Genomic DNA, 26,208 nt, shown 5'->3' on the forward strand with positions numbered 1-26,208 from the left:
CATCCTACCCTGAGTACAGTGCTAGTGATTGATTGAGTGTGTTTATGGATTTGTAGCCGAGGAGATTCAGGAGCAGCAGCCGTTAGCTTTCCGAGCCGCACTCTCATCCGCTAGCTTACGAGGTGAGTTTCCTTCCCGTAGGGGCGGGTCTAAGGCCACAATGCCGGCCCGTCCAGTTAATAGTAGTTTCCGGACTTCGGTCCGATGTAGTAGTTAGTATGTTTGATGCCTTCGTGGTTCAGACATGTTTTATGTGCTATGTGTATGTGTTATGTTCCGGGCCACGGCCCGATGCAGTATGCAGTATAAATTGTTATGATATGCTATGCTATGTGCAGTCAGTCCCGGACCTCGGTCCGATGCAGGGGACACGGTCGCAGTTAGTTCCGGACTTCGGTCCGATGCAGTCAGTTCCGGACTTCGGTCCGATGCAGTTAGTTCCGGACTTCGGTCCGATGCAGGGGACAAGGTCCCAGTCAGTTCCGGACTTCGGTCCGATGCAGTTTTCCGGGTCCCGACCCGATGCAGTGGGCAAGGCCCAATATGTGTTTATATGTTGTTGTATGGTATGTGGTAAGTTGGGGGAGCTCACTAAGCTTCATGCTTACAGTTTCAGTTTTGGTTTCAGGTACTTCCGCAAGCAAAGGGAAGAGCTCTGGATGACGGCATCGCACACACCACCGTTTCAGCTTTAGTTGGATTTGATTTAGTTGTTGTTTTGGATATAGCATGTCACATTTTCCGCACAGTACTTATTATCCTTTGGGACATATCACGCATGGTTTATCTATATGATACTCTGATTATAGTTTTGATGGTATTAAAAACGAATTTTTTTGGGTCGTATTTTTTTGGGTCGTTTCATAAGGATGATTTGAACATCAGTCCTAAATAAAGATCTAAATTCACCTTATTCGGTGTATAGATCAAGATGGCAAGGACCCGTAGTGGAAACGTGAATGCAAATGGGAATAGAAACCAACCCCCAGTGATTGAGCAAATACTGGTTGTGGAAGCCGCTGCTGAGCCAATAACGACGGCCGGAGTGCAAGCGATGATCCAAGCAGTGTTGGATCGTCAAATGGAGGAAACCAGACGTTTGCTCCAGCAAAATCAAGAGGAAGCGACTATTCAGATCGAACAGCCCGAGTTGAACGAAGGGCAGACTGAGGAGGGAGACTACAGTGAACTGTTGGTCAAGTCAACCCACCAATAGTTCAACAAAACAACCAAGATGATGGAGTCGAGAGAAATGGATGCAAGTACAAGGATTTTCTGACTTGCAAACCATCGACTTTCACAGGAAAGGTAGATCCGATTGGGGTCATGGATTGGATCTCGGAGATGGAGTTAGCCTTCATGACGTGCGGTTGCAGAGGAAAACTACAGACCACGTTTGCAGTGCGTCGGTTTTGAGGAGGCGTTGTACGTTGGTGGAATACCTTGGGGAAGACTTTAAACCCCAACAATCCCTTGTAACTGACATGGGCAGAATTTCTGGTGCAATTCAAACGAAAGTACTGCTCAGCTCAAAGCCTGCTCGAGCTAGAGAACCAGTTTCTAACCCTGAATAAGGGAAGCATGTCAATCGATGAATACACAAACAACTTCACAGAAAAGATGGAGTTTGCCTTGCGTCTTGTTCTGGATGAGCTGACAAAGATCAACAAGTACACTAAGGGACTCCCATGGGAGTATGCAGTGCCAGTGCGTCAGGCACCTACTCTGGAGGCAGCTATTTGGGTTGCCAAGTCTATGGAGGATATGATGAAGGGAAGAACTGCCAGCAAAGTTGAGGTTGGCGAGAAGAGGAAATTTGAAGGGTCTGCTAAACCCAACAAAAAGAGCAAGTTCGGTTCAAAGAAGCTCAGGGGAGGAGGAAATGAATTGAAATGGTGCGAGAATTGCAAGAAGAAGCACTCGGGAAAATGTAGCAAGGAAGTAACCTGCTACAAGTGTGGGAAAACGGGGCACTATGCCAATGAGTGCACCATCAACAAGAGGGTGTGCTACGAGTGCCGTGAAGAAGGGCATATTGCTAAGGATTGCCCAAAGAAGAAAGATGCGGGAAGGCCCAACATTCCACCGAAGCCGAAGGCGAGAGCCTTCCAGATGACGCTCGAGGCTGCGAAGGAGGAAGTAGACGTCGCTTCAGGTACCTTTCTTGTAAATGGTTTGCCTGCCAATATACTATTTGATTCCGAAGCCAACTACTCCTTTGTGTCGTGGAAATTTGGTAGAAAACTAGCATTACCTGTAGAAAAACTTGATAATGCCCTGATTGTAGAAGTTGTCAATGGCAAGTTCGTACCTGTTAGTAATTGTATTAAGAACGTAGTCATTGACCTAAATGGAAACGAATTCCATGAGGAGCTATTACCCATAGAGTTAAACGGTTTCGACATCGTTTTGGGTATGGATTGGCTTAGCGCCAACAATGCTAAGATTCAATGCCGAAAGAAGATAGTAAGGGTAAACCTACCCGGAAAGGAATCATTTATGGTGTACGGGGACAAACGCAGAGTGAATTCTGGAATCATCTCCCTGATGAAAGCCAGGAAATGTTTGTCCAAAGGATGTTCATCGTACTTGGCATTCGTAATCGATGCTAAGAAGGAAAAGAAAGAGGTACAGAATATACCGATTGTGTGTGATTATCCGGAAGTCTTTCCTGAAGATCTTCCTGGATTACCACCTGATAGGCAAGTGGAGTTTCGGATAGACTTGTTACCAGGTACAACACCGATAGCAAAGGCACCATACCGATTAGCACCGAAAAAGATGAAGGAGCTTATGACGCAACTTCAGGAGCTGTTGGACAACGGTTTCATCCGACCTAGTTCATCACCCTGGGGAGCTCCGGTGCTATTCGTGAAGAAAAAGGATGGAAGTATGAGAATGTGTATAGACTACCGAGAGCTGAATAAGGCAACGGTGAAGAACAAGTATCCATTGTCGAGGATTGATGACCTACTCGATCAGCTGCAAGGTTCGAACTACTTCTCAAAGATCAATCTTAGGTCAGGATATCATCAGCTGAAGGTGAGAGAGCAGGATATTGAAAAGACTACATTCAGAACTCGATATGGACACTACGAGTTCTTGGTTATGTCATTTGGACTAACCAATGCTCCTGTAGCATTCATGGATTTGATGAACAGGATTTGTAAACCATTCCTCAATAAATCTGTGATAGTGTTCATCGATGACATTCTGATCTACTCAAAAAGCCAAGAGGAGCATGGCAAGCATCTACGAGAAGTGTTGGAAGTGTTAAAGAAGGAGAAGCTTTATGCTAAGTTCTCCAAATGCGACTTTTGGATACGAGAAGTCCAATTCTTGGGTCATGTGGTTAACCAAGAAGGGATAATGGTTGACCAAGCAAAAATCGAAGCTATAATGAAGTGGGAACGTCCAAAGAGTCCCACGGAGATTCGAAGCTTTCTAGGATTAGCCGGATATTATCGACGATTTATCCAAGGCTTTTCTTCGATAGCTGCTCCATTGACAGCTTTGACTCATAAAGGAGCTATGTATACGTGGAGTGAGAAACACGATGAGGCATTTGAGAAGCTAAAGAAGAAGTTATGTGAAGCACCGATACTTTCTCTACTAGATGGAGTTGAAGACTTCGCGATTTATAGTGACGCATCTGGAGTCGGGTTGGGTTGTGTTCTGACCTAAAGAGAAAAGGTGATAGCATACACCTCTCGACAATTGAAGGAGCACGAAAAGAACTACCCCACTCACGATTTGGAGTTGGCAGCGGTAGTTTTCGCTCTAAAGATATGGAGGCATTACCTATACGGCACGAAGTGCAAGTTGTTCACATATCATAAGAGTCTCCAGTGTCTCTTTAATCAAAAGGATTTGAACATGAGGCAACGACGCTGGCTAGAGCTACTCAAGGACTACGACTGTGAGATACTTTACCACCCCGGTAAAGCAAATGTTGTTGCTGATGCTCTCAGTCGAAAAGTCAACCTTGAAAGGAAAAGGCCAAGAGCGTTGAGAATCGAAGTCGTCTCGACAATTATGGAACGTATCAGGAAACCCCAAGAAGAAGCTTTAGAGAAGAATGACCGAAAGGAAGAACGTTTGGGCAAAACGTTAGTGTTCGATACAAACAGTCGAGGACTGAAGGTATTCCAAGATCAGATTTGGGTACCTAAGACAGGAGGAATAAGAGACCTTCTGATGGAAGAAGCACACAAGACCATGTACTCGATTCATCCCGGTAGCACTAAAATGTATAGTGACCTAAAACCATACTACTAGTGGCCGGCGATGAAGCTCGATGTTGCGAAGTACGTGGCCGAGTGTGTGACATGTGTGAGAGTTAAGGCACAACATCAGAAACCGTATGGGAGTTTAGAACCCTTACCTGTACCCATGGGTAAATGGGAAGACATCACCATGGATTTTGTGACTAAACTGCCCAGGACGAAGAACAGACACGACATGATTTGGGTAGTCGTGGATCGTTTCACCAAGAGTGCACACTTCATAACAGCCAACGAGAAGTGGTCTATGGATAAGCTCGCAAATGCTTACGTGAAGGAAATTGTAAGACTTCATGGTGTTCCTCTTACAATTGTATCAGATCGTGATAGTCGTTTCGCGTCGAGGTTTTGGAGGAGTCTACAAGAGGAGTTAGGTACAAAGTTGTGTTTGAGTACTGCTTACCATCCGCAAACTGATGGTCAGAGCGAAAGAACGATTCAAACACTGGAAGATATGCTGAGAGCATGTACCCTTGAGTTCCAAGGTAACTTGGACGAGCACCTACCTCTGGTAGAATTTTCCTACAACAACAGTTTCCACTCGAGCATCAAGATGGCACCTTATCAAGCCTTGTATGGACAGAAGTGTCGTACGCCGTCTTGTTGGATTGAAGCCAGAGAGAAGCAGTTTATGGGCCCCAAGATAGTCCACGAGACTGCTGAGAAATTGAAGGTGATTAGGGAAAGAATGTTAGCAGCTCAGGATCGTCAGAAGAGCTATGCTGACAAGAAAAGACGACCGATGACCTTTGAAGTTGGGGATTCGGTTTTGCTAAAAGTCTCACCATGGAAGGGACTTATAAGATTCGGGAAACGAGGGAAGTTGAGTCCAAGGTTTATTGGGCCGTTCAAAGTTCTTCAGAAGATTGGGAACCAAGCTTACAAGTTGGAATTGCCCGAAGAACTCAATGGTATTCATAACATCATCCATGTGTGTTATTTGAGGAAATTTACGGGAGATGTTCCTGACATAATTCCAATCTCAGAGTTAAGGATGGATGAGAATAAAAGGCTGATCGAGAGCCTGAGACAATTGTTGACCGTAAGACTAAGAAGTTACGACACAAGATGGTTGACTTAGTGCTAGTCCAATGGAAACAGTCGAATGGGCCGAATCTCACTTAGGAAACAGAGGATGACATGATGAGTTGCTATCCACATCTGTTTGCTGATGTGTGATTCCGGGACGGAATCATCCTAAGGGGGAGAGAATTGTAACGCCCGGATTTCGGGGCTAAGCATTTTTAGACGATGTAATAGTCTAGGTCAACTATTGTAACTCCTTTTTATGTAAAAAAGATGAAATATTTTAATTCTATGTGAATTATGTGTATTTGTGTGCTTATTACTTTATTATAAATATATATTTAATAAAGAATAAAAATAAGCGTCAAAATTAAAGTATGAGATAAGTCTGATATCTTTACATAAAGTTCTAATGGTCGAAACAAAGATTCTGGGGATATAAAGAACATCAAAATCCGAGTTATAACGAAGAAGTTATGACCCGCCAAAGTTTTACGGCAAAACCGGCACGGCACCGGAAGACGTAAATAGTGAATTTACGATGGAGGAATTTTTAGCCTTAGTGGTCTAAACGAAAGTTATAGAATATGTTAAACCAAGAAAATCCATAAAGACTTCGTATGAAGAAGTTATGATTTTTCTAAGATTCGGCTTAGCAGTGCACGGCCCGAAACTCGAATTTTAGTTCGAGCCGTTTCTGGCTTACGCGACCTAAATGAGAGTTTAAGATCTCATTAATAGGAACTCAACGGTAAAAAGATAGACAAAAACGGAGTCCGTATGAAGGACTTACGAATTCTTTGTGGTCATTTAACAATCTAAATGCCTCCTACTATTAAATTTGAGATCGGTCGAGAATTAGCCGACAGAGTCTAAATAAAAGTTGTGGATATTGTTTTTACCTACGCGTGGAAAAAAAGAACGTCAAAAAAGGAGTTTGTATGCGAGAGTTATGATTTTTCTAAGTTTGAAGGCTGATACGCGATAGGGGGTGACGTGGCACCACCAGAATTGGACACGTAGAACCACCAGAAGGCCACCACATGCACCAACTCGGCGATTAGGTCCCCCTACTCGGCGAGTCCATCAGATATTTTCACTATAAATAGAGGTGTCGGGTCTAGCCTCTTCTTCACACCTCCCAAACCTTCTTTGTCTCTCTACACTCTCTCTCTCTCTCTCTCTCTCTCTCTCTCTCTCTCTCTCAGCCTCCTTAAGCCCCCTAAAGCCTAGGTAAACCCCCTAGCACCCGAAGGAAGCCCCGAGGCTCCCGGAGCGCCTGACGGCTCCGACGAGAAGAGCCTCCGGCTCAGAAACTCTGCTCCGGCGGAGCCCGGTTTCGAAGGAAACCCGCTGTAAGTGAGCTACGCCTAACCTATCTTTAGTTTAGCTTATGTTTTAATATAGTAATGTTATTAGGACCTTATAATAAGTACTTGGGATATTATTATCGTTTAACACTTATATAATAGTAATAATAGTTAGTATATTAATTAGTCGCAGTGAATATTAGACTAAACCCTAGTGGCAATGATACTAGGTTTTGCCGAAGGAAAAGTGTGTTAAGAGTAACGAAGTGCTGACCAAGCGCCGAGTCACCACCTACTCAAGTGAGTGCATAGTTACTTTCAGCTTACACATAGATATGAAGTATTTTATATAAATTACGTGTTGTGTGTGCATATTATCTGTATACTTGCTATCTATGCTGGATGAACGATTTTATACATTTTTTTAAATGATATAAACTGTATATCTATTTTATATCTACAAAATGTGTTGGGTAGAACATGGGTAGATTTAATAGTTGTTGTGTGACAAAATAAAATAATGAGAGGCCTCGTTATAGATGATATTGATGATCCAGTCATCTAGCGGAGTATAGATGACGACCACGGATTATTCTAGACAGTCCAGTGGAACACTAACAGGCTCGCAACCTGTAGGTGTTTATTTGAACTGTGTGTTTATTTGAACTGTGTGCTCACCAGATGTACTCCATCCCCCACATGGTTGCCTTAAGGACATTTATTGCTGAGGAATCCCCTTAGCAGTAGTGTCCATCCCGATGATAGTCCTTAGACTAGGTCCCTTGTGTTAGATGTTTTAGGGACGTAAAGTGAGGATAACGGGAACGGGTAATCGGGTTTGTTTGGTTTGATAAAGCTAATAACTTATTTATTGTGGGTTGAAAACCCTATGTGCTCACCAGGCTCCCAAGCCTGACCCACTCAGTTTCTTGTATTACAGGTAGTGGCGCATCAGCATAGATGTGATGTCTTGGGATGAAAGATTAATGGATTTTAGGCCTGTAAATACGGAATAACGTAGTAAGGCCTAAGATGTATTGTTTATGCTTATGATCTGTATCGAACATGACATCCCGAGTCTTTTTAATGAAATACATTTCTACAGAGATGCTTTCGATAAATCTTTATCATATTTTGTTTTGGGACAAATTCCTCACAGTTTTATTTAAATTGTTACTCTAATTTTTAAAGAAAACATAAACAAAATCGGTCTTTTATGGCCGTGAAACTGAGGATGTCACAGCAGCAGCAGTGCCAGTGAAGGCGCCAATTCCAGCGACCCTACGGATTACTGATGGCCGGCAGGGCAAGGCGGAGGCTCCAGTGGTGAGGAGCTGGACCTTCCAGTTGACTACCGAGGAGGCACGCGCCGCACCCGATGTGGTGACAGGTATGATTCTTCCCCTCTGATCTATTTATATGATGTTTATGATATTGATATATGCTTTGTACATGCATGTTTAGGGTCGTTCCATGTGAACGGTATTCCAGTGCAGGTGTTGTTTGATTCAGGTGCCACTCGATCTTTTGTTTCTCTTGCACTTAGCAAGAGGTTTCCCGAGTCTTCGGACATGTTGGACTATCCTTTAGAGGTAGAGATTGCCGATGATCGATCGGTGCGAGCATTAGTAGTATTCCGAGATTGTGTGTTGAGATTATTCGAGTAGCGCTACCGAGTAGACTTGGTTCTCATACCTTTGCAGGGGAACAAGGTTAATATCGGCATGGATTGGCTAAGCCCCAATGGGGCGGTGATCGACTGCGCGCAGCAGTTGGTGCGGATCAGGATCCCAAGTGGGGGAGAGCTGGTGATTCAAGGCGAGAGGCCACAGCGAGGACCAGCTTTATGTTCAGAAGCGAGGGCTAGGCGTTACCTTCAGCAGGGTTGCACAGGATATGACGCCTATGTCATGGATACCCGGGAGGTGCGTACGGCGACGGTGAGTGACGTTCCTATGGTGCGAGACTATGCAGATGTTTTCCCAGAGGAGCTTCCTGGGATACCTCCGGAGCGACAGGTGGAGTTCAGGATCGACCTAGTCCCTGGTGCGGCTCCGATAGCCAAGGCACCATATCGGTTAGCTCCCCCCGAGATACAGGAGTTGTCGATGCAGCTGCAGCAGCTGCTAGACAAAGGATTTATCAGGCCGAGTAGTTCGCCTTGGGGAACCCCTATTCTGTTTGTCAAGAAGAAGGACGGGTCACATCACATGTGCATATACTACCAGGAGCTGAACAAGGTAACGGTGAAGAACCGTTACCCACTCCCGAGGATTGGTGACCTCTTTGACCAGCTTCAAGGAGCATCTTGGTTTTCCAAGATTGATGTGCGCTCGGGTTACCATCAGATGAGGGTCAGAGAGGAGGATGTGCAAAAGACTGCGTTTCGGACTCGCTATGGCCATTATGAGTTCGTGGTGATGCCTTTCGGGCTCACCAATGCTCCTGCCGCGTTCATGGATCTCATGAACCACGTATGTAGACCAATGATGGATCGGTCTGTGATAGTATTTATTGATGATATCTTGGTTTACTCAAAGATGCAGGAGCAACATGCAGAGCACTTGCGAGAGGTTTTGGATACTCTGGGGAGGGAGAGCTTGTACGCCAAGTTTTCCAAGTGTGAGTTCTGGTTGCGCAAGGTGTAGTTTCTTGGGCACCTTGTCAATCAGAACGGGATTCTGGTCAACCCAGACAAGGTGGAGGCCGTGATGAGATGGGAGGTTCCGAAGTCTCCATCTGAGATTCGGAGTTTCCGGGGATTAGCCGGCTACTATCAAAGATTCATCCAGGATTTATCCAAGATAGTCGTGCCTTTGACTCAGCTTACGAAGAAGGTCGTAGTTTTCCATTGGGGACCCGAGCAGCAGTCCGCATTCGAGACTCTGAGACAGAGGTTGTGCGAAGCGCCGATCCTAGCCCTGCCTGAGGGCGTAGAGGATTTTGTGGTATACTGTGACGCGTCTATTGCGGGTTTGGGCGCGGTTTTGATGCAGAGAGGGCACGTTATTGCATACGCTTCGAGGCAGCTAAAGCCTCACGAGGCGAATTATCCAACGCATGATTTGGAACTGGGGGCTGATGTTTTTGCCCTCAATATTTGGCGTCATTACCTCTATGGGGTTCGTTGTACCATTTACACGGACCACAAGAGCCTGAGGTATCTCATGGTTCAGCCGAATCTGAACATGAGGCAGCATCGGTGGTTGGACGTGGTGAAGGATTATGATTGGGAGATCGTTTACCACCCGAGGAAGGCCAACATGATGGTCGATGCTCTTAGCTTCAAGGCAGCGCCGATCAGAGATATCTGCATGCAGATGACAGTAGTGACCCCATTATTGGAGCATATCCGAGAGGCCCAGCAGGAGGCTATGAAGGAGGAACATCGGAAGAGTGAGCGTATAGTGGGTCAGGTTTCCTCCTTCGACTATGACAGCAGGGGATTATTGACACTACACCGCAGGGTGTGGGTTCCATACCTCGGAGGCATGCGCCAGGTTCTGATGGAGGAGGCGCACAAATCCCGATTCTCCATTCATCCCGGGGCAACGAAGATGTATAGGGATCTTCGTCTTGATTATTGGTGGCCCTGCATGAAGCAAGATGTAGCATGGTATGTGGAGCGGTGCTTGACCTGCACGAAGGTCAAGGCTGAGCACCATAGGCCACATGGCAAGATGCAGTCGTTGGATATTCCCCTGTGGAAGTGGGAAGATATTAATATGGATTTCATCACCAAGCTTCCAAGGACCACGCGGGGAGTGGATTCCATATGGGTCATCGTGGATCGGTTGACCAAGAGTGCTCATTTTATATCGATCCAGGTTAGCATATCGGCCGAGAAGCTGGTCGATATCTATATTCGAAAGGTGGTGGCTCGACACGGGGTGCCGGTCTCCATGATTTTTAGACAGGGATTTTTGGTTCACTTCCAGGCTTTGGAAGAAATTCCACGATGAGTTGGGTACTCGTCTGCATTTCAGCACCGCCTTTCACCCGCAGATGGATGGCCAGAGAGAGCGGACCATCCAGACTCTGGAAGATATGATGCGGGCATGTGTGTTAGATTTTCATGGTAGTTGGGATACTTACCTTCCATTGGCTGAGTTCTCCTACAACAACAGCTACCACGCGAGTATCGATCGTCCTCCCTTTGAGATGTTATATGGGAGGAAGTGCACCGCTTTTCACCCGTAGACGGATGGTCAGAGCGAGCGGACCATCCAGACTTTGGAGGATATGCTACGGGCGTGTGTGCTAGACTTCGGTGGTAGATGGGACACTTACCTCCCATTGGCTGAATTCTCCTACAACAACAGCTACCACGCGAGTATCGATTGTCCTCCCTTTGAGATGTTATACGGGAGGAGGTGCAGGACCCCGATATGTTGGGTTGAGGTTGGACAGAGGGTCATGGGGAGCATCGAAGTGGTGCTCAAGATGACAAAAAGGATTCAACAGGTTAGGAGCAGACTTCAGACTGCATAGAGTCGGCAGAAAAGCTATGTCGACAAGCGTCGTTCAGACCTGGAGTTCCAGGTCGGGGATATAGTTTTCCTGAAAGTGTCGCCTTGGAAAGGCGTCATCCGATTCAGGAAGCGGCGCAAGTTGGGCCCCAGGTATATTGGACCTTTCAAGGTCATAGCTCGGGTGGGCAAGGTGGCGTATCGACTGGACCTGCCAGCCGAACTCAGTCAAATTCATAGCACCTTCCACGTCTCCCAACTACGGAAGTGTCTGGTGGATGACTCAGCAGTGGTGCCCCTAGAGGATATTAAGGTTGATGACAGCGTGAACTACATTGAGCGGCATGTGGAGATCCTCGACCGGAAGTCGAAGGATCTAAGGAACAAGAAGGTCGAGCTGGTGAAGGTGAAATGGCAGCATCGGAAGGGCTCGGAATGGACATGGGAGCCGGTAGACGAGATGATGGAGCATTATCCAGAACTCTTTCAAGATCGAACAGCAGACTTCGGGGACGAAGTCTAAAATAAGCGGGGGAGACTTGTAGCACCTGGTTCCTAGTATGTATTTCATTCAAGTACCTTGCATTTTGGCCTTGGACTCGACGAGTTGAGGTCCAACTCATCGAGTCAGAGCGTCTTGGACGCAGAAGTTTAACGACCTACTCGATGAGTCGACGTCCGGACTCGACGAGTACGCTCTGTCCAGACAAAACCCTAGTTTGAGGGTTTGTACCCTATTTAAACCACTTAATCAGCCTCCCTTTCGTCCCCAATGCTTCCATAACTCCCCATAGCAAACCCTAGCCGTTTTTTTGGAAGAAATAAGGCATTTTTGGTGGATCTTGCTAGTTGTGACCATAAGGAGGAAGGTGAAAGACTTGAGGAAACAAGTAGAGGCCAGGTGAACCCAAGTTTGTGCACCATCCACACTTCATTAGAGGTAAAAAGCTGTTATCTTGCTCTTTCATTCGATAGATCCCTTTTTGGGGAGATTTAGGGCTTTTATAAGCCATTTTTGGTGACCAACCATGATTGCAAGCATGGTTGGGGGTTGAGGCTTCTGAATTAGGTCATTAAGGGAGTCACAAGGCAGTTAGGGGCTGCTTTTGCACCCATGAAAGGTCCCATGCATCATGAGGGCTTATTTTATGTCCTTTTGAGCTCAAAGTCCCATGCATGCACGTAAAGTTTGTAACTTTACGTGCTAGAACGATTGAAGGAGCTTAGATCTATCTTTTGGTCAAGAGTTGTATGCTGGAAATCGAGAAATGAGACTTGGACATACTCGAGTCGACGAGTCGTTCTTGGGACTTGGCGAGTCCGAGGCGAGACTCCCCTTTTCTGTTAGGGTTTGAAGGAACCCAATTGAGCGCTAGAAGGGTTTTTAGAGGGTCCAAGGGAGTGACCCAACGTATTGGACTTAGCCTTAGATCTGGAGTTCATGGGACTCGACGAGTGCTAGAACAGACTCGGCGAGTCCAAGGCAATCTCCTTATGGTTGAAGATGAACTCGACGAGTTGTTCATACAACTCGGTGAGTCGGATGAAGGTTCATTTGATGTTCATATAGAAGGGGAACTCGTCGATTCGTTGCTAAACTCGACGAGTATAGTCATGGATAAGGACGGGTAAAGGGTTAGGGACTCGGCGAGTTGGCGGCCCAACTCGGCGAGTCGATCGGGTCAACTGGAAGTCGACTTTGACTTGGACTTGGTTAGGGGTAAAATAGTCATTTTACCCTAAGAGTAGATATCAGATTCTAACTGAGTGTTTTGTGGGGATTATAGCCGGAGGATTACCGGAGCAGCAGTCAGACAGTTGCCGAGCAGTTTTCCAGCAGTCAGCTTTACGAGGTGAGTTACCTTCCAGTAGCAGTGGGCCTACGGCCACAATGTCGGCCCACTAGTAGGAGTTGTATGTTAGATGATTGTCTTTGTGATATTCATCTAGGTTTGTTGCTACCTGTTATGTTTTATGTGCTAGCATGTTATGATGTTATGTGGTAGTAGTAGGGGGTGAAATAGTCCCCGGTTACCGGTCGACAGGACCGAAGGGGAAGCCAACACCCAGATATGCTAGGCAGTATACGGTCGACAGAACCGAAGGGGAGGCCAGCACCCAGATATGCTAGGCAGTATCCGGTCGACCTGACCGAAGGGGGGGCCAGCACCCAGATATGCTAGGCATTATCCGGTCGACAGGACTAAAGGGGTAGGTCGGGCACCCAGATATGCCTGACAGTATATGTATGTTATGTGATTGTATGGTATGTCGTACGATGGGGGAACTCACTAAGCTTCGTGCTTACAGTTTTCAATTTTGTTTCAGGTACCTCTTCAGCGAAGGGGAAGGAGTCGGTGCAGTAGTTGCACATCATACACACACCTCAGATTCCGCTCTATGAGATTCATTAGGATTGTACTCTGACATTATCACTATTTTACGATTTGGGTTTTCAGATATTATACGTAGTTTTATGAGATGTTATGATTCGAAAATATTTTTCTACGAATGTTTTAATTAAATTAATTAATTGAAATGAAATTTTTGGACATTAAAATTGGGTTGTTACAGAAATTCAACCCTATAGGGGTTTATATAGGTGATAAGGAAGGTTTAGGATAAGGCATGTCTATCTTAGATAACCCTAATCCCTCAACTTCCTACCTAAGGCTTCCAAGTCACCCTTAGAGCCCAAGGAAACCCTAGGATACTCTACATTTCGTTTCATCCCTCTACGGGAGGTTCTAGAATGCTCAATGCTCAACTTTTGAACATTGTCACCTTTAGTCCCTGTAGTTTCAATTAATTCCTTTAATACTAAAATTAATTCCAAATTAATTTCTGATTGAATATTAATTAAACAATATGATTTCTAATTTATATATTATATCCATAATACATTAATAAATTAATTTATTAACGAAGTAATAAATTAATAAATAATTCGTCTCTCTCCAACAATAATCCTATTCGATTATCAGGTTTGAAGGCAACCCAAGAGGACATTGCTACTATCAATTCAAGTACATACCAATTATAGTTATGGGCTTAGACACCTAATCCAACAATGTGGTACACTAGCTGAAGTTATATTACGAGGCATGATAGTTGGTTATATGCTAGGAAGTATGCTATTTGTATATGTGGTATGCTTGTATGCAAGACCATGTGAGAGCCCATGGCACCTGGATGTAAGACCATGTGGAGAGTCCATGGCTTTCTTACTAAAGACCATGGGAGAGCCCATGGCAACCGGATGTAAGACCATGCGGAGAGCCTATGGATTTCCTATTAAAGACCATGGGAGAGCCCATGGCACTTTAATGTAAGACCATGTGGGGATCCCATGGCATCCTGGAGTAAGACCCTAGGGACGAGCCCACGACATCCCTATATGTTGTAGCGAATGTGGTTTATGTAGCTTTTATAGCTAATATGATTATGTGATTATGTGTATTGTGTGGGGTATGCTATGGGGAACTCACTAACCATTAGCTTAAAGTTTGTTGATTGTTTCAGGTAGTTCTGAGCCTAAGGGAAAGGCGTATGATGGCGCGGCATGCACTCTCACAGACATTTTTTTATGGGACACTCTGATATTTGAAATAAAGTTTGTTGGTGTATGAATTTTGAAAACAATTTTTCTTGAGATTTTATGGTTAATTGGAAATGTTTTGTTAATTTAAAAATGAAAATTTTCTTTTGAAAATTGGTTCGTTACACTATTAGTATGTCGGTTAACCACACGCGCTCCACTAACGGCATATAAAGCATGATGTGTGTTTTCATGGATTAACATTCTTTTCACATTTTCCTAAAGTAACTAGAGAGTGATTTATAAAGAACGTTCTAGTACTTTTATATCATTATATTTTTAATGAGGTTATGTCCTACCAAATTTGTTCAGCTAATGACCCTCCACCATACAAGGGAGCGGTAAGTGAGATTGGAAACCCAATGACGGACATTTTGTATGTCGTTTCCTTATCCCCCCCCCCCCCTTAGTGTACGACTTCGTAAATGAGGCCTACTATTGATTCGATTGACCTGTTCTTATACAAATAGCAATTAACTTTTATATATATATATATATATATATATATATATATATATATATATATATATATATATATATATATATATATATATATATATATATATATATATATATAAGGTGTATATTTAAACTTTTTCAAAATACAAGGTTTAAACTTTTAGTTGTCTAAATTAAAATTTTAATTTAATTAAATTTAAACAAATTACGATTTAATCTTTATCTTTTAATTAACTTTTAATTAAATTAATTTAAATCACTAACGATTAAATGAGTAGTTACTATTAAACTATTAATTAAATAATTCAAAATTAATCCTAATCCAAAACTTTATCTAATTTTCAAAAATTAGGGTGTGGGTTATCCAATTTTAATTATTCTATTTTAAGGCTGTTAAAACAATAATTAAGGTAACTAGAAAACCCTAAGGAACCCTAGTCATTTTTGAAATTTAAGGGGTGGAGGCTATGGTTTCAAGAACCATAGCAATTTGCGAAAATTTAAGCCCATTAGGGTTTAATTTCTATAAACCCTAATTTTGATCATTTCACTATTATGCATAATCAACTAGAAAACTATAGCTCTGATACTGCTGATAGGTTTTATAGGTTATAAATATATACATGGGGTACAAAATACTAAACTCTTAAGTTTACATACAACCTATTTGGATCTATGTTTTCTCTATTGATAGAAATAAACTATGAGCATCAAGAACCCTAAAAGAAATCTATAATAATCAAATTTTACATAGAGTTAGGGTTTACATACCTCTTTATTATTATAGAAAATAATCACACTAATATCCTTCTTGAAAACTTGGAAATCAAGCACCAAAAATATGATGTCTCTAATGGCTCACAACAATATCCTTCTTGAGAGAGGACAAAATTTTGTTCCTATGCTTGTAGGAAGGAGGGAAGAAAATATGAGACTCTTAAAGGGGGTATTTATAAGTGATTAAGGTGTCATAAGATAACCCTAATTTGAATATTATAATAATATCTCAAATAAGACAATTTCCTTTTACCATTTCCTTTCCCTCCAAGGTTATCTAGAAGCCCTAGAGAGCTCCTAAAATCCCTTCCTTTTAGGGAGGTTCTAAAAGCTTTCTTTTGCTCAACTTTTAAACATTTTCACCTTTAGTCCCTATACTTTTAATTAATTTAATTAATCCTAAAATTAATTTTAATTGATTTCTAATTAATAATTAATTAATTCAAATTGACTTTTTATTAATTTATTAACCATATAAATTAACAAATCAATTATTTAACTATTAATATCATGTTAATCTATTAACATATAAATTACCTATTTGAGGAATTACCATTCAAGTTTTTAGAGAATGAATCATTTATTGACTATACTAATGCATTGAACGAGAAAGTAGTTTACCATGAAGAACCATAATTTCAAAAAGAATCTCTGATTACTTTCTTGAAGAAAAGGTTAAGTTGTTTAAGTTCTTTAGTAATCCAATAAGTAATATGGATTTGACCACCGATTGTTAGACAAGCTCATGTCAAAGGTCGAGCTATATTGTGGTTATGACCCACTTTATCGATGAAGATGGTGTCATGCACAAAAGAGTTATCAACTTTAAATCTTAAAATAGTCATAAAGGAGAAGACATTAGACGGGCGTTGTTGACTTGTCTTCAAGAATAAGGTATCAATAATGTAATTATCATAACCGTAGACAATGATATTTCAAATGATAAAGCAACTGAATTTTTAGTGAAAAAACCATCAAACTTGTACGATGGGGGAAACAATTACATGTAAGATGTATAGACCACATCCTTAACCTTATTGTTAAGGATGGGTTTGATCAACACCAACATAGTATTAATTGCATGCAAATGGCCATTAAATACATTAGGAACTCCACACAATGGATTCAAATGTTCAATAAATGTATGCAAGAACTAAATCTGGAATCCAAGAAATTTATGTGCAATGATAGCCTAATCCAATGAAACTCCATATATGAGTTATTGAAGATTGCGATGGAGTTAGAGAAGGTTTTTGACAAATTTGAAGTTAAAGGTTCTTTCATATTCCATTTCATTGCTTTTTTTTTGCAACATGTTTGCATAATTTTGTGCAACTTTGAACTGTCATACCGTCTTCGTTATTTACCCGATTCATCTGATTATTTTTCCACATTGTAGTTCACAATTTAAACTATTGTTTACATATTTTATGTGCTATTTTTGGTTATATAAAATGAGATACATACCCCTAAACATGGGGTATTGAAGCTGAGTTTTCTGTTTCAGCACGTTTGCATAAATTTAAGCAACTTTGAACTGTCATAACGTCTTCATTATTTGCCTGATTTTTTTCTAGCTTCTAGTTCACAATTTAAACTACTGTTTAAATAGTTTATTTTCTATTTGTGGTTATATATTCAATGAGATACACACCTCCTAAACATGAGGTATTGAAGCTGAGTTTTCTGTTTCAGCATGTTTGCAGAAATTTAGACAACTTTGAACTGTCATAGCGTCTTCATTAATTGTCCGATTTTTCTGATTTTGTTTTCCAAATTGTAGTTCACAATTTAAACTACTATTTACATAGTTTAAATGCATTTTTTCTTTGTATATTCAATAAGATACAGTCCCCTAAACATGGGGTATTAAAGTTGTTTTTTTATAAACTAACATTTACTTTATTGTAACAGATCATACATATGTTCGAGATTTTTTGACCCCCCTTTAGAAGAATATATCAATATTTGTAGAGTTGTGTTGAATTTCTCGAGAAATTCAAGGTGAAAACTGACATAGTATCAACGTTAACAAAACCGATATCACATTATTTTTTGGAGAAATATGCGATATATACAAACATATTAAGGAATGGGCGCCAAGCCCCCAATTTTGTTTCACCGACAAGGAAATGATTGAAAAATACAATAAGTATTGGGGCGAACTTGAAAGTTAAACGATTTTTTGTATTTTGCAGTCGTATCAGATCCACTTTTCAAGTTTAAGTTTCTTCAATAAGCCTTTGAGAAGTTGATTAAGTTGAAGAATACACAAAAAGGTCTCATGCTCAATTTGGAAGTCAGCTTGAAGGCTAAGGCCTTAATACGGGGTCTTCAAAAAATATTTGAGAATTTTTTTTATTTCTACAAAGCAAAGTTGACAATACTGACTCTTCTCAAAGTCAAACACGTGCTCATGAATATATAGTTGTGAATGATAACGAGAACGGCTTTATGGGTGATTTAATAGTACAAACGGATGACCCGTCAATACCAATGGAGAGGGAGTTGACATGATACCTAAACGAGTAGTCAATTAAATACAATAAAGTTATTGATATTCTACTTTGGTGGAAACAAAACGCATCTCGTTACCCTGTTGTATCCCGTATGGAGAAGGGTATAATTTTATCTATTTGTATACTTTTTTATAATTATATTTTAACACTTTCTATGTTAGTGTTGATAGATATTTTGGGACTGCAAATCTCTACCATGACGTGCTTATTGCACAAATTCTTATATTTTTTACACATTTGAAACAATTATGTATACTTTCATTATTTTTAACCAACAAATTTGTTTCATTAAAAGTTTTTTTATGGAAACATAAGCTATAAAAGTAATAAAAAAAACAATGTTCATAATCATATTGTAATTGTTATTCGGGTTAAGGAATCATAATATGGTTTATTTGGTTGTTTTCAGTTCTATTAGATCGTTAATCATATCGTGAATTATATTCGGGTAATAACCGACCCAGACCAATTAATATACTGAATCGAACCGAACCTGTATTAGGTTAATCAATCCGGGTTTCGGTTCCACCAATTAGCTTTATTAGGGTTCGTGTCGATTCAGTCTGATTTTGACCCGAATAACATCCTTTAACACATAGTGTACTTTGCTAAAAATTGAGCTTTGAATTCATATAGATGTTTAGATTTTATATATATATATATATATATATATATATATATATATATATATATATATATATATATATATATATATATATATATATATATATATATATATATATATGATAGCAGCATACTTTAGTTATTTACCCATGATAGCATCACACTTATAATATCTAACCATAATGGAAACAAACTTAAGTTACATTACCAATGTAGATAATGTACCATATTTGTTACATATTGATCTTATAAGTAAAGAAATATAAGTAGCTTGTTATTATTGGTAAGAGATGGCAAGTACAAAGGCATTTGGTGAAAAAAATGTACACATGTTGCTATGAATTAAATTTCTCTTATTGGTGTAAGTGTAACTACAATGCTAGTTTATTTAAGGATAAGTAAATACACTACTATCATGGGTATAAGTAAAGTACAAGTGTACAATAGTTGTTTTTACATGGCATAACAATAGTTAGTTTGGTATTAAAAACACATATCTAACACTAGCAAACTTGCAAAATAAAATTTGACACCTACTTTTACAGCTTATGTAACGTTTTTACATTAGTCAACTTGCAAAATAAATTCAATGCCCATTTTCACATCTTATATCAGATTTTAACATCATATTCCATGAATACAAAAATTAATTATAAATCTACATATCGATTTTTTCATGTGAGTTATTTGGTTAGCCTAAAATATCAAAAAATTAACCAAAATCAAACCATATAAAGCTATCTTTATTTTGTCAACCAAACCAAATAACCCAAAGCTCATTTGGTTATGGTCGATTATTTAGTTTCGGATTTTTTAACATCACTAATATATATTATCATTGTCATAAAAAGTTTATCCAGTCAAATCTAGTCACGTCCCATGTAAATAGAGTCTAAATAATCTTGAAATCTTTGACTAGTTATCTTAATTTTATATTAAAAATTTAATGCAACAAAATACCTATCCCTGAAAACACTACTTAAATAGGGTGACAAAATTCCATGCAGTAAAAAACAAGCCAACAAAACACCATTTTAACTTTATTGGGGGTGAAGGAAAACTTCGAACCAAAATCCATACTGTCTTTCCTGAATAAAAAGAAAGAAAATATGATCTTAAGATAAAAAAAAAAAACACGTTGATTAGTTTTTAGAAATGAATGGAAATAATAAGCAAACCTTGAGAAAATAAATGGTAGTGATTATTTGGACTTCTTTTGTTCTAAAGAAGCCCTTGCACCAGCAATCTTGCAAATGGGTTCGTCTTTAGAGCGCGCAAGCTTGAGCGCAGGATGAACTTTGAGATCCCCCATCACCAATTTCTGACCCGCGTCTAATTCGCTTAAATCCACTTCGATAAATGGAGGGATTATATCCGCTGGACATATGAACTTTGCTGTTCTTTTAATTATGTTTAGATAAGACCCTGCACGCACATCATTCAAAAATCAAAACACACCCATTATTATTATTATTATTATCATTTATCAACCCGTGATGATTTTATGGTGCAGAGACAGATCAAAAGGGTGAGAAAATCTTGAATATGGTGGGGATATCAGGAGACAAGGGCAAAATGGTAATTTGAAATAATTAACCAGTTGGGTCATAAAACTAGATGGCCTAGGGACGAAAAGGTATCTGTTGACTGACTGACTCTGTTGTAGCTTACTTTCAAATTTCAAACTAAGGTTGTGTTTGGCGCGCAACAGCTACCTTATTTTTCGAGCTTTTTTAAGTTGTCGTGTTTGGCAAGCCAACAAGTAGCTTAATATATTTTAAGGTTGTGTTAGGAGCTTTTTTAAAATTTTCCAAATATACCCCTTAATTAATTATAAAAAGTTAAAAACACATGTCCTTTTATGTCATTTCATATATTTCAGCTAACTTTTTAGCTAGTTTTACCAAACATCATTTTTTATCAGCTAGCTTTTTATTTAGCAGCTAGCTTTTCAGCTAGTACGCCAAACATAGCCTAAATGAAAAGTTAAAGTTGTAACAAATTCATGTAATTGTTGCATATGATTTTAGTACAAAAAGAAGGTATTGTTATATATATTTTTTTTAAATATTGAAATTGTGCATACCTTTTTTCAACCCAGGGGACACATCATCTCCAATAAACACAAGTGGAACATCAACCTTCAATAAAGCATGAGATGGTGCTCTTACAAATGTCACATTCAGCACAGCATCTGTAGCAGCATGAAGATGAAGCTGAAATCCAAATAAACCACAAATTCATATCTTCTTAATCTAAGAAAAACAGCAATGTACTTTCATCTAATTGTGTATTTCAAAAAAAAAAAAAAAAAAAAAAAACTATTTCTAGCATTTAACAAATAATTACAAAATCATGTAACATACCAATCGAGGCAAGACACGAACTTTCTCAATAACATCATCACTTCCAACATCAGCTCTCACCTCAAGATCAAAGAGGCGTGAAAGAAAATAAGAAGTTCCAAGATGATTTACAAGTTTCTTGATTTGATTATTCTGAACAGAAATCAGCCTTTTGTTGCCTCCATGTTGTCCATCTTCTTGCTCAAACACAATACTTGGGACACGTCCAGCCTTGCGTTCTTTGGCTGATATGTTTTTCCCAGAGAGTCCACGTGGCAACGCGTGAATGGTCTCAGCATGTTTAGGGTCTGGTTTAGGAAAGCCTTCAAGATATGTCAGTGGGGTTTCATCATAATCTTTAATTAAAGCTGCTGCTGATGTGGAGGATTGTCTGATGTGGCGGATATGTAGGGCTCTAGTGAGCATTTGGCGAGGAACCAACATTTGGTATCTTGAGTGCAAGTCCCAAATTTTATAATTGTCTGAGAATGTATATCATAAAACACATATAAATAGACATTTTTAAAAATAAATCGAGTACTTTAGTAGTTATAAACCAAATTCAATGCAAAAATAGAGATAAGATATTGCTTCAAATAGATTGAAACATATATATACAAGTTCATATATTGGCATTTGCATGAACATACTTCAAGTAGATTTGTACCAAATGTTAAACCACCATACCGAAAGTATTGCTACTTACAAAAAAGAAAAAGAAAATGGTTTTCTTGGTGAGGTTTTGGGTTATGCCAAAATCATAAATAGCCCCAGAATACATTTGTCAAAACTGTTTCTTGAGAGGCCTAAAGCAACATAAGATGTAATCTTTACATTTTACAAAGAAGAGGCACACTTCAAGTTTGGATGTTAAACACATTATGTTCCGAATTTTAAATTGATGTGGACTCTTAACTTGTATAGAAAACATTGATAACTAACTTTTCATCAATTGTGGAAATATAACTAGGTTTTCCATTAAACAGCCACAAAATTCAAAAAATGAAATCCGGATTTACTCTGTTGGGTAAAAATTCTACACCAAACCGAAAAACCTAATTTGAATTCAGTTTGGTTTGGTTTCAAACCAAAAACACTGAAGGGTGGATTTCTATTTTCTAGGGCATATGCAGTCCTTACGTTGTGTTATTTTCACAAATCCTTTTCTTTCTTTTTCTATTGATTTCTACATTACAATAACTAAACCAGCTTGAGGATTTGAATGTATGTGTAGCTGGTGATGTCTTCTATTTTGTCTATATACAAGATGCTAATGCATTGTATTTATCACATATAGCAGTTCTAATTTAGCTCAAATAGAAAGTTACAAACAGAAACATAGAAAGGCGTTACACATACATGATATAGCTGCTGGAAATGAACGATGGAAAAGGAGTGGAGGAGGGCAAAGAACTACTCGTCTCGTACACTCGTTGTCGTCGTCGACATAGGGAAATGGCTGAACACCTGGAAAACGAAGGATTTAAAATTGAAAAAACTGAATAAGCTCAAAATCACAAATAATGCTAATCTCATTGTAACTTGACAAAACTCTCATACAATTGAAAATCAGAAACTTAACAAAACATAAAATTAGGTTAAGCGTTCTTACAGATGATGGAATCGGTGTCAGGCCGGAGATGGAGGAATCAACGAATCAGACAATTAACGTCGACGATAGAGGCCGAGGAGGGAGGAAAGCGCTCAGCAGTAGAAGTGAGAAGAGGTTTTGTGCAATTGCGAACTGTGAAACTGTGAACTGTGAAGGCTTTTTTTGGGCTTAGGGTGAGACAAAAATCGCTAAGGAGTAAGGCCTCAAGAGTTAGCCCATCTAAATATTTGAAAAATGGATAATGACAAGGACTGTTACTATTTGGATAAAATCGAATTGTCCAATTGGACAATTTGGATCGGACTATTTGGTTCGGATATTCGGATTTTTAGATTGATTTTTAGCAAAATCGAATTATTATTTTGGATTTCGAATTAGTTTTGGTTTATAAAATAAAAACCGAATAGTCCAAAAAAACCGAATTATAATTTATTATTTTGTTCTTTTTAATATATATCTTTAATAAATTATAAATTTACTAAATTATTCTTTTAATATATTAAAATTTTTCATCTATTATAATACTTTAATATGTTCTTCTTATCAAAAAAAATTGTCTATAAAGTAGTAAACTATAATATATTTTTCTTGATAGTTATTTATAAGTTTTAATTCACAACTAATTAAACAATATTTTTTAGTTGATATTATAGAGTAAGTTAATACTAAAGTTATATATTTGTTGAAATGTCTTGATTCTTGAAGACCGAATTGTAAAAAACCGATTCAACCGAATTATAATTTGGTTGGATCGGATCGGATTTGAATTTAGTTTGGACTATTTGGATCTACGTTTTGAAAACCGAAATTAATTTGGATTCACTTGATCGGATTGGATTAAACCGATCCATCCAAATGAACACTCCTAATAATGACTTAAAAGGTAATATATTATTGGATTTGTATATGTTTGGTAACTAAGTTTTTTTTTTTTTTTTTGTTCACATTTACCTCTTCAACTTGTTAAACTGTATATATTCAGCCTTTATGACCGGTTACTCCAGGTTAGCCGAGAAAAATGACTTAATAGGGTAATATATTTCTTATTTTGTACACATTTAGTCCTTAATATTTTTATACACATTTAGTCATTAATATTTTTTTGTTTAAAAATAAGTCATTTTTGTTTTTGTACTCATTCAGTAGTTATGAATGATTTCTATAGGTTTTTTCACGACATCTTACATTGGATAATCACTAATGAAGAGTGTGGGGCTATTGATGTTTATGTGTAACGTCTCATTTTCACAACCAAAAAAACTTCATTTTTAAATAAGGCAAAACTCTCAAATTATAAATCTATTATTAAGAAAAAAAAACGTTTATTCCAAAATACACTGATCGAAAATCAGAGTTATATAGGAAACGCGGTATCATCAATACTGTTGATGAGTGTGTACAGTCCTGCCTTCGCCTTCTCATGACCAACGATAGAACCTGAAAACATAAACAACTGGGTAAACACAAAGTTTAACGAGTTTCCCCTAAAATACCCGATACAACAAACGTATTATCATGCATAACGGGCCCACACTCATTAGATTGGAATACATTGGCCCGATCAGTCATCGAACTGGAATGCCAACATACAACAGATCCAATCAATCATCAGACTGGAATACCCAAGGTTTGTTGGTGTCGCCTTAACCCAACCGCCCTTCTCGAGCCTCCGTGTCTACGGCTTACAGCCGGCCTACATCAGGTATCTTGCCCTATAACATATAGCACGACCGCCTCAATCTATCACACCACCATATGGCTATCTCACGTAAGATGTCGTGAGAAAAACTTAAAGAAATCGTTCATAAGTATTAAATGAGTACAAAAACAAAATTGACTTATTTTGCAAAAAAAAATATTAAGGACTAAATGTGTACAAAAATATTAAAGACTAAATGTATACAAAATAAGGAATATATTACCCTATTTAGTCATTTTTACCGGCTAACTTGATGTAGCTAGTCATAAAGACTAAATGTGTACAGTTTAACAAATTAAAGAGGTAAATATGGACAAAAAAAATTCAGTAACCAAATGTGTACAAATCGAAAAATATATTACCCTTTTAAGTCATTATCCCTTTGAAAAAATACGAAGAAAAACGTTGAATGTGACATTGTTAGTTTTTCTAAATAAAAATAAAAATAAAAAATCGGTACATAGAAAAACCGAATCACAAAAAACAAACACAATCGATCGTTATGACACTAGAAGATATAAGTCGAGTATTTCAATTTAGTTTTTAATAATAGGCCAAAAAAGGATGACACGTCGAATCATCATTTGAGTGGGAGTAAAAAACAATCGAAAAAAACTACATAAACCGGAAATGAGATGGAAATCAATGAGCGGCTTTTAATTTTTCAAAACTACAAATTTCGGTGTGGTTTTTAATTTTCCAATCACTGTAAATAGTTGAACCGTACCGAATTTAATATATTATTAATTATATATAATAATTTATTATTAAGTTAATAATAATATATAATAAAATTACTAAAAAGAAAAAAATAGTAGTCACGAATGCACGATAATGAATATTGAATTCAGAAGTTTGGTTCAATTTGCCAAATACATTTGCCATGTGTCTGATAATCTTGGCTCCTACCCATACTTTTACAAAACCGTTTTGGAACACGTATCCAAAATTAATCATGTGATTGGTTCTTTTCGGTGACATTATCTTCTGATATGTCGATTCATGCATACGTTAATTATGTCTCTTCTTTTTTATTCCATCTTCTACTTTCAGCACTCCTTTTTTCTTTTTGGTTAAGCTTCTTCTGATGGTTCGAAATCGAAAGGGTTTCAGTTGAGGGTGTTGTAGGTGGTTGGGATTGGAATTGGATTTGAATTTGATTTTTTTGTTGGGGTGTTGTACATGGTGGTTGAGATTGGAATTGGAATTGTTGTGGAAATAGGTTGACGTTTGGTGGAAACACTTGTTACGGTGACATTTAGAATTGTAAATAGTAGCTAGAACATCATCTATAATTTATAAACATTTGGTTTTGAGAGTAAATTGATGGATCGAATTGTGGTCGGTAAGGTGGTAGTGATGACGGATCGTAACTGAAAAGTGCATTTGGGTTGGAAGGGTTGGGAGATGATTATTGGAAGACATTATGAGAGTAAAAGGTTTGTATTTTGTGTAGATTAAATGGTAAAAGTGTGTACATATAGTGG

General features: G+C 38.9%; 1 protein-coding gene across 1 annotated transcript; it reads right to left on the bottom strand.

Annotated features, from left to right (window-relative positions):
• Positions 1 to 19,945: 19,945 nt before the first annotated feature.
• Positions 19,946 to 23,181, bottom strand: LOC111878400 (uncharacterized). The gene is made up of 6 exons (XM_023874906.3): positions 23,023 to 23,181; positions 22,770 to 22,877; positions 21,432 to 21,892; positions 21,152 to 21,281; positions 20,244 to 20,490; positions 19,946 to 20,153 (listed from the first exon to the last, which is right to left on the bottom strand). The coding sequence occupies exons 3-5, from the start codon at positions 21,852 to 21,854 to the stop codon at positions 20,267 to 20,269; spliced, it is 777 nt and encodes a 258-aa protein (XP_023730674.1). The 5' UTR covers positions 21,855 to 21,892; positions 22,770 to 22,877; positions 23,023 to 23,181; the 3' UTR covers positions 19,946 to 20,153; positions 20,244 to 20,266.
• Positions 23,182 to 26,208: the final 3,027 nt, after the last annotated feature.

The sequence above is a fragment of the Lactuca sativa genome, chromosome 7 (assembly GCF_002870075.4).
Source record: "Lactuca sativa cultivar Salinas chromosome 7, Lsat_Salinas_v11, whole genome shotgun sequence".
Classification (NCBI taxonomy): domain Eukaryota; kingdom Viridiplantae; phylum Streptophyta; class Magnoliopsida; order Asterales; family Asteraceae; genus Lactuca; species Lactuca sativa.

Bases quoted from the DNA above. Each gene is read 5' to 3' on its own strand.
- LOC111878400 (XM_023874906.3), bottom strand. From the start codon at position 21,854: ATGTTGGTTCCTCGCCAAATGCTCACTAGAGCCCTACATATCCGCCAC. The intron at 21,282-21,431 runs GTATGTTACATG...TTTGGATTTCAG, and splicing joins TTCGTGTCTTGCCTCGATTG to CTTCATCTTCATGCTGCTAC. The intron at 20,491-21,151 runs GTATGCACAATT...ATGTGCGTGCAG, and splicing joins GTCCCCTGGGTTGAAAAAAG to GGTCTTATCTAAACATAATT.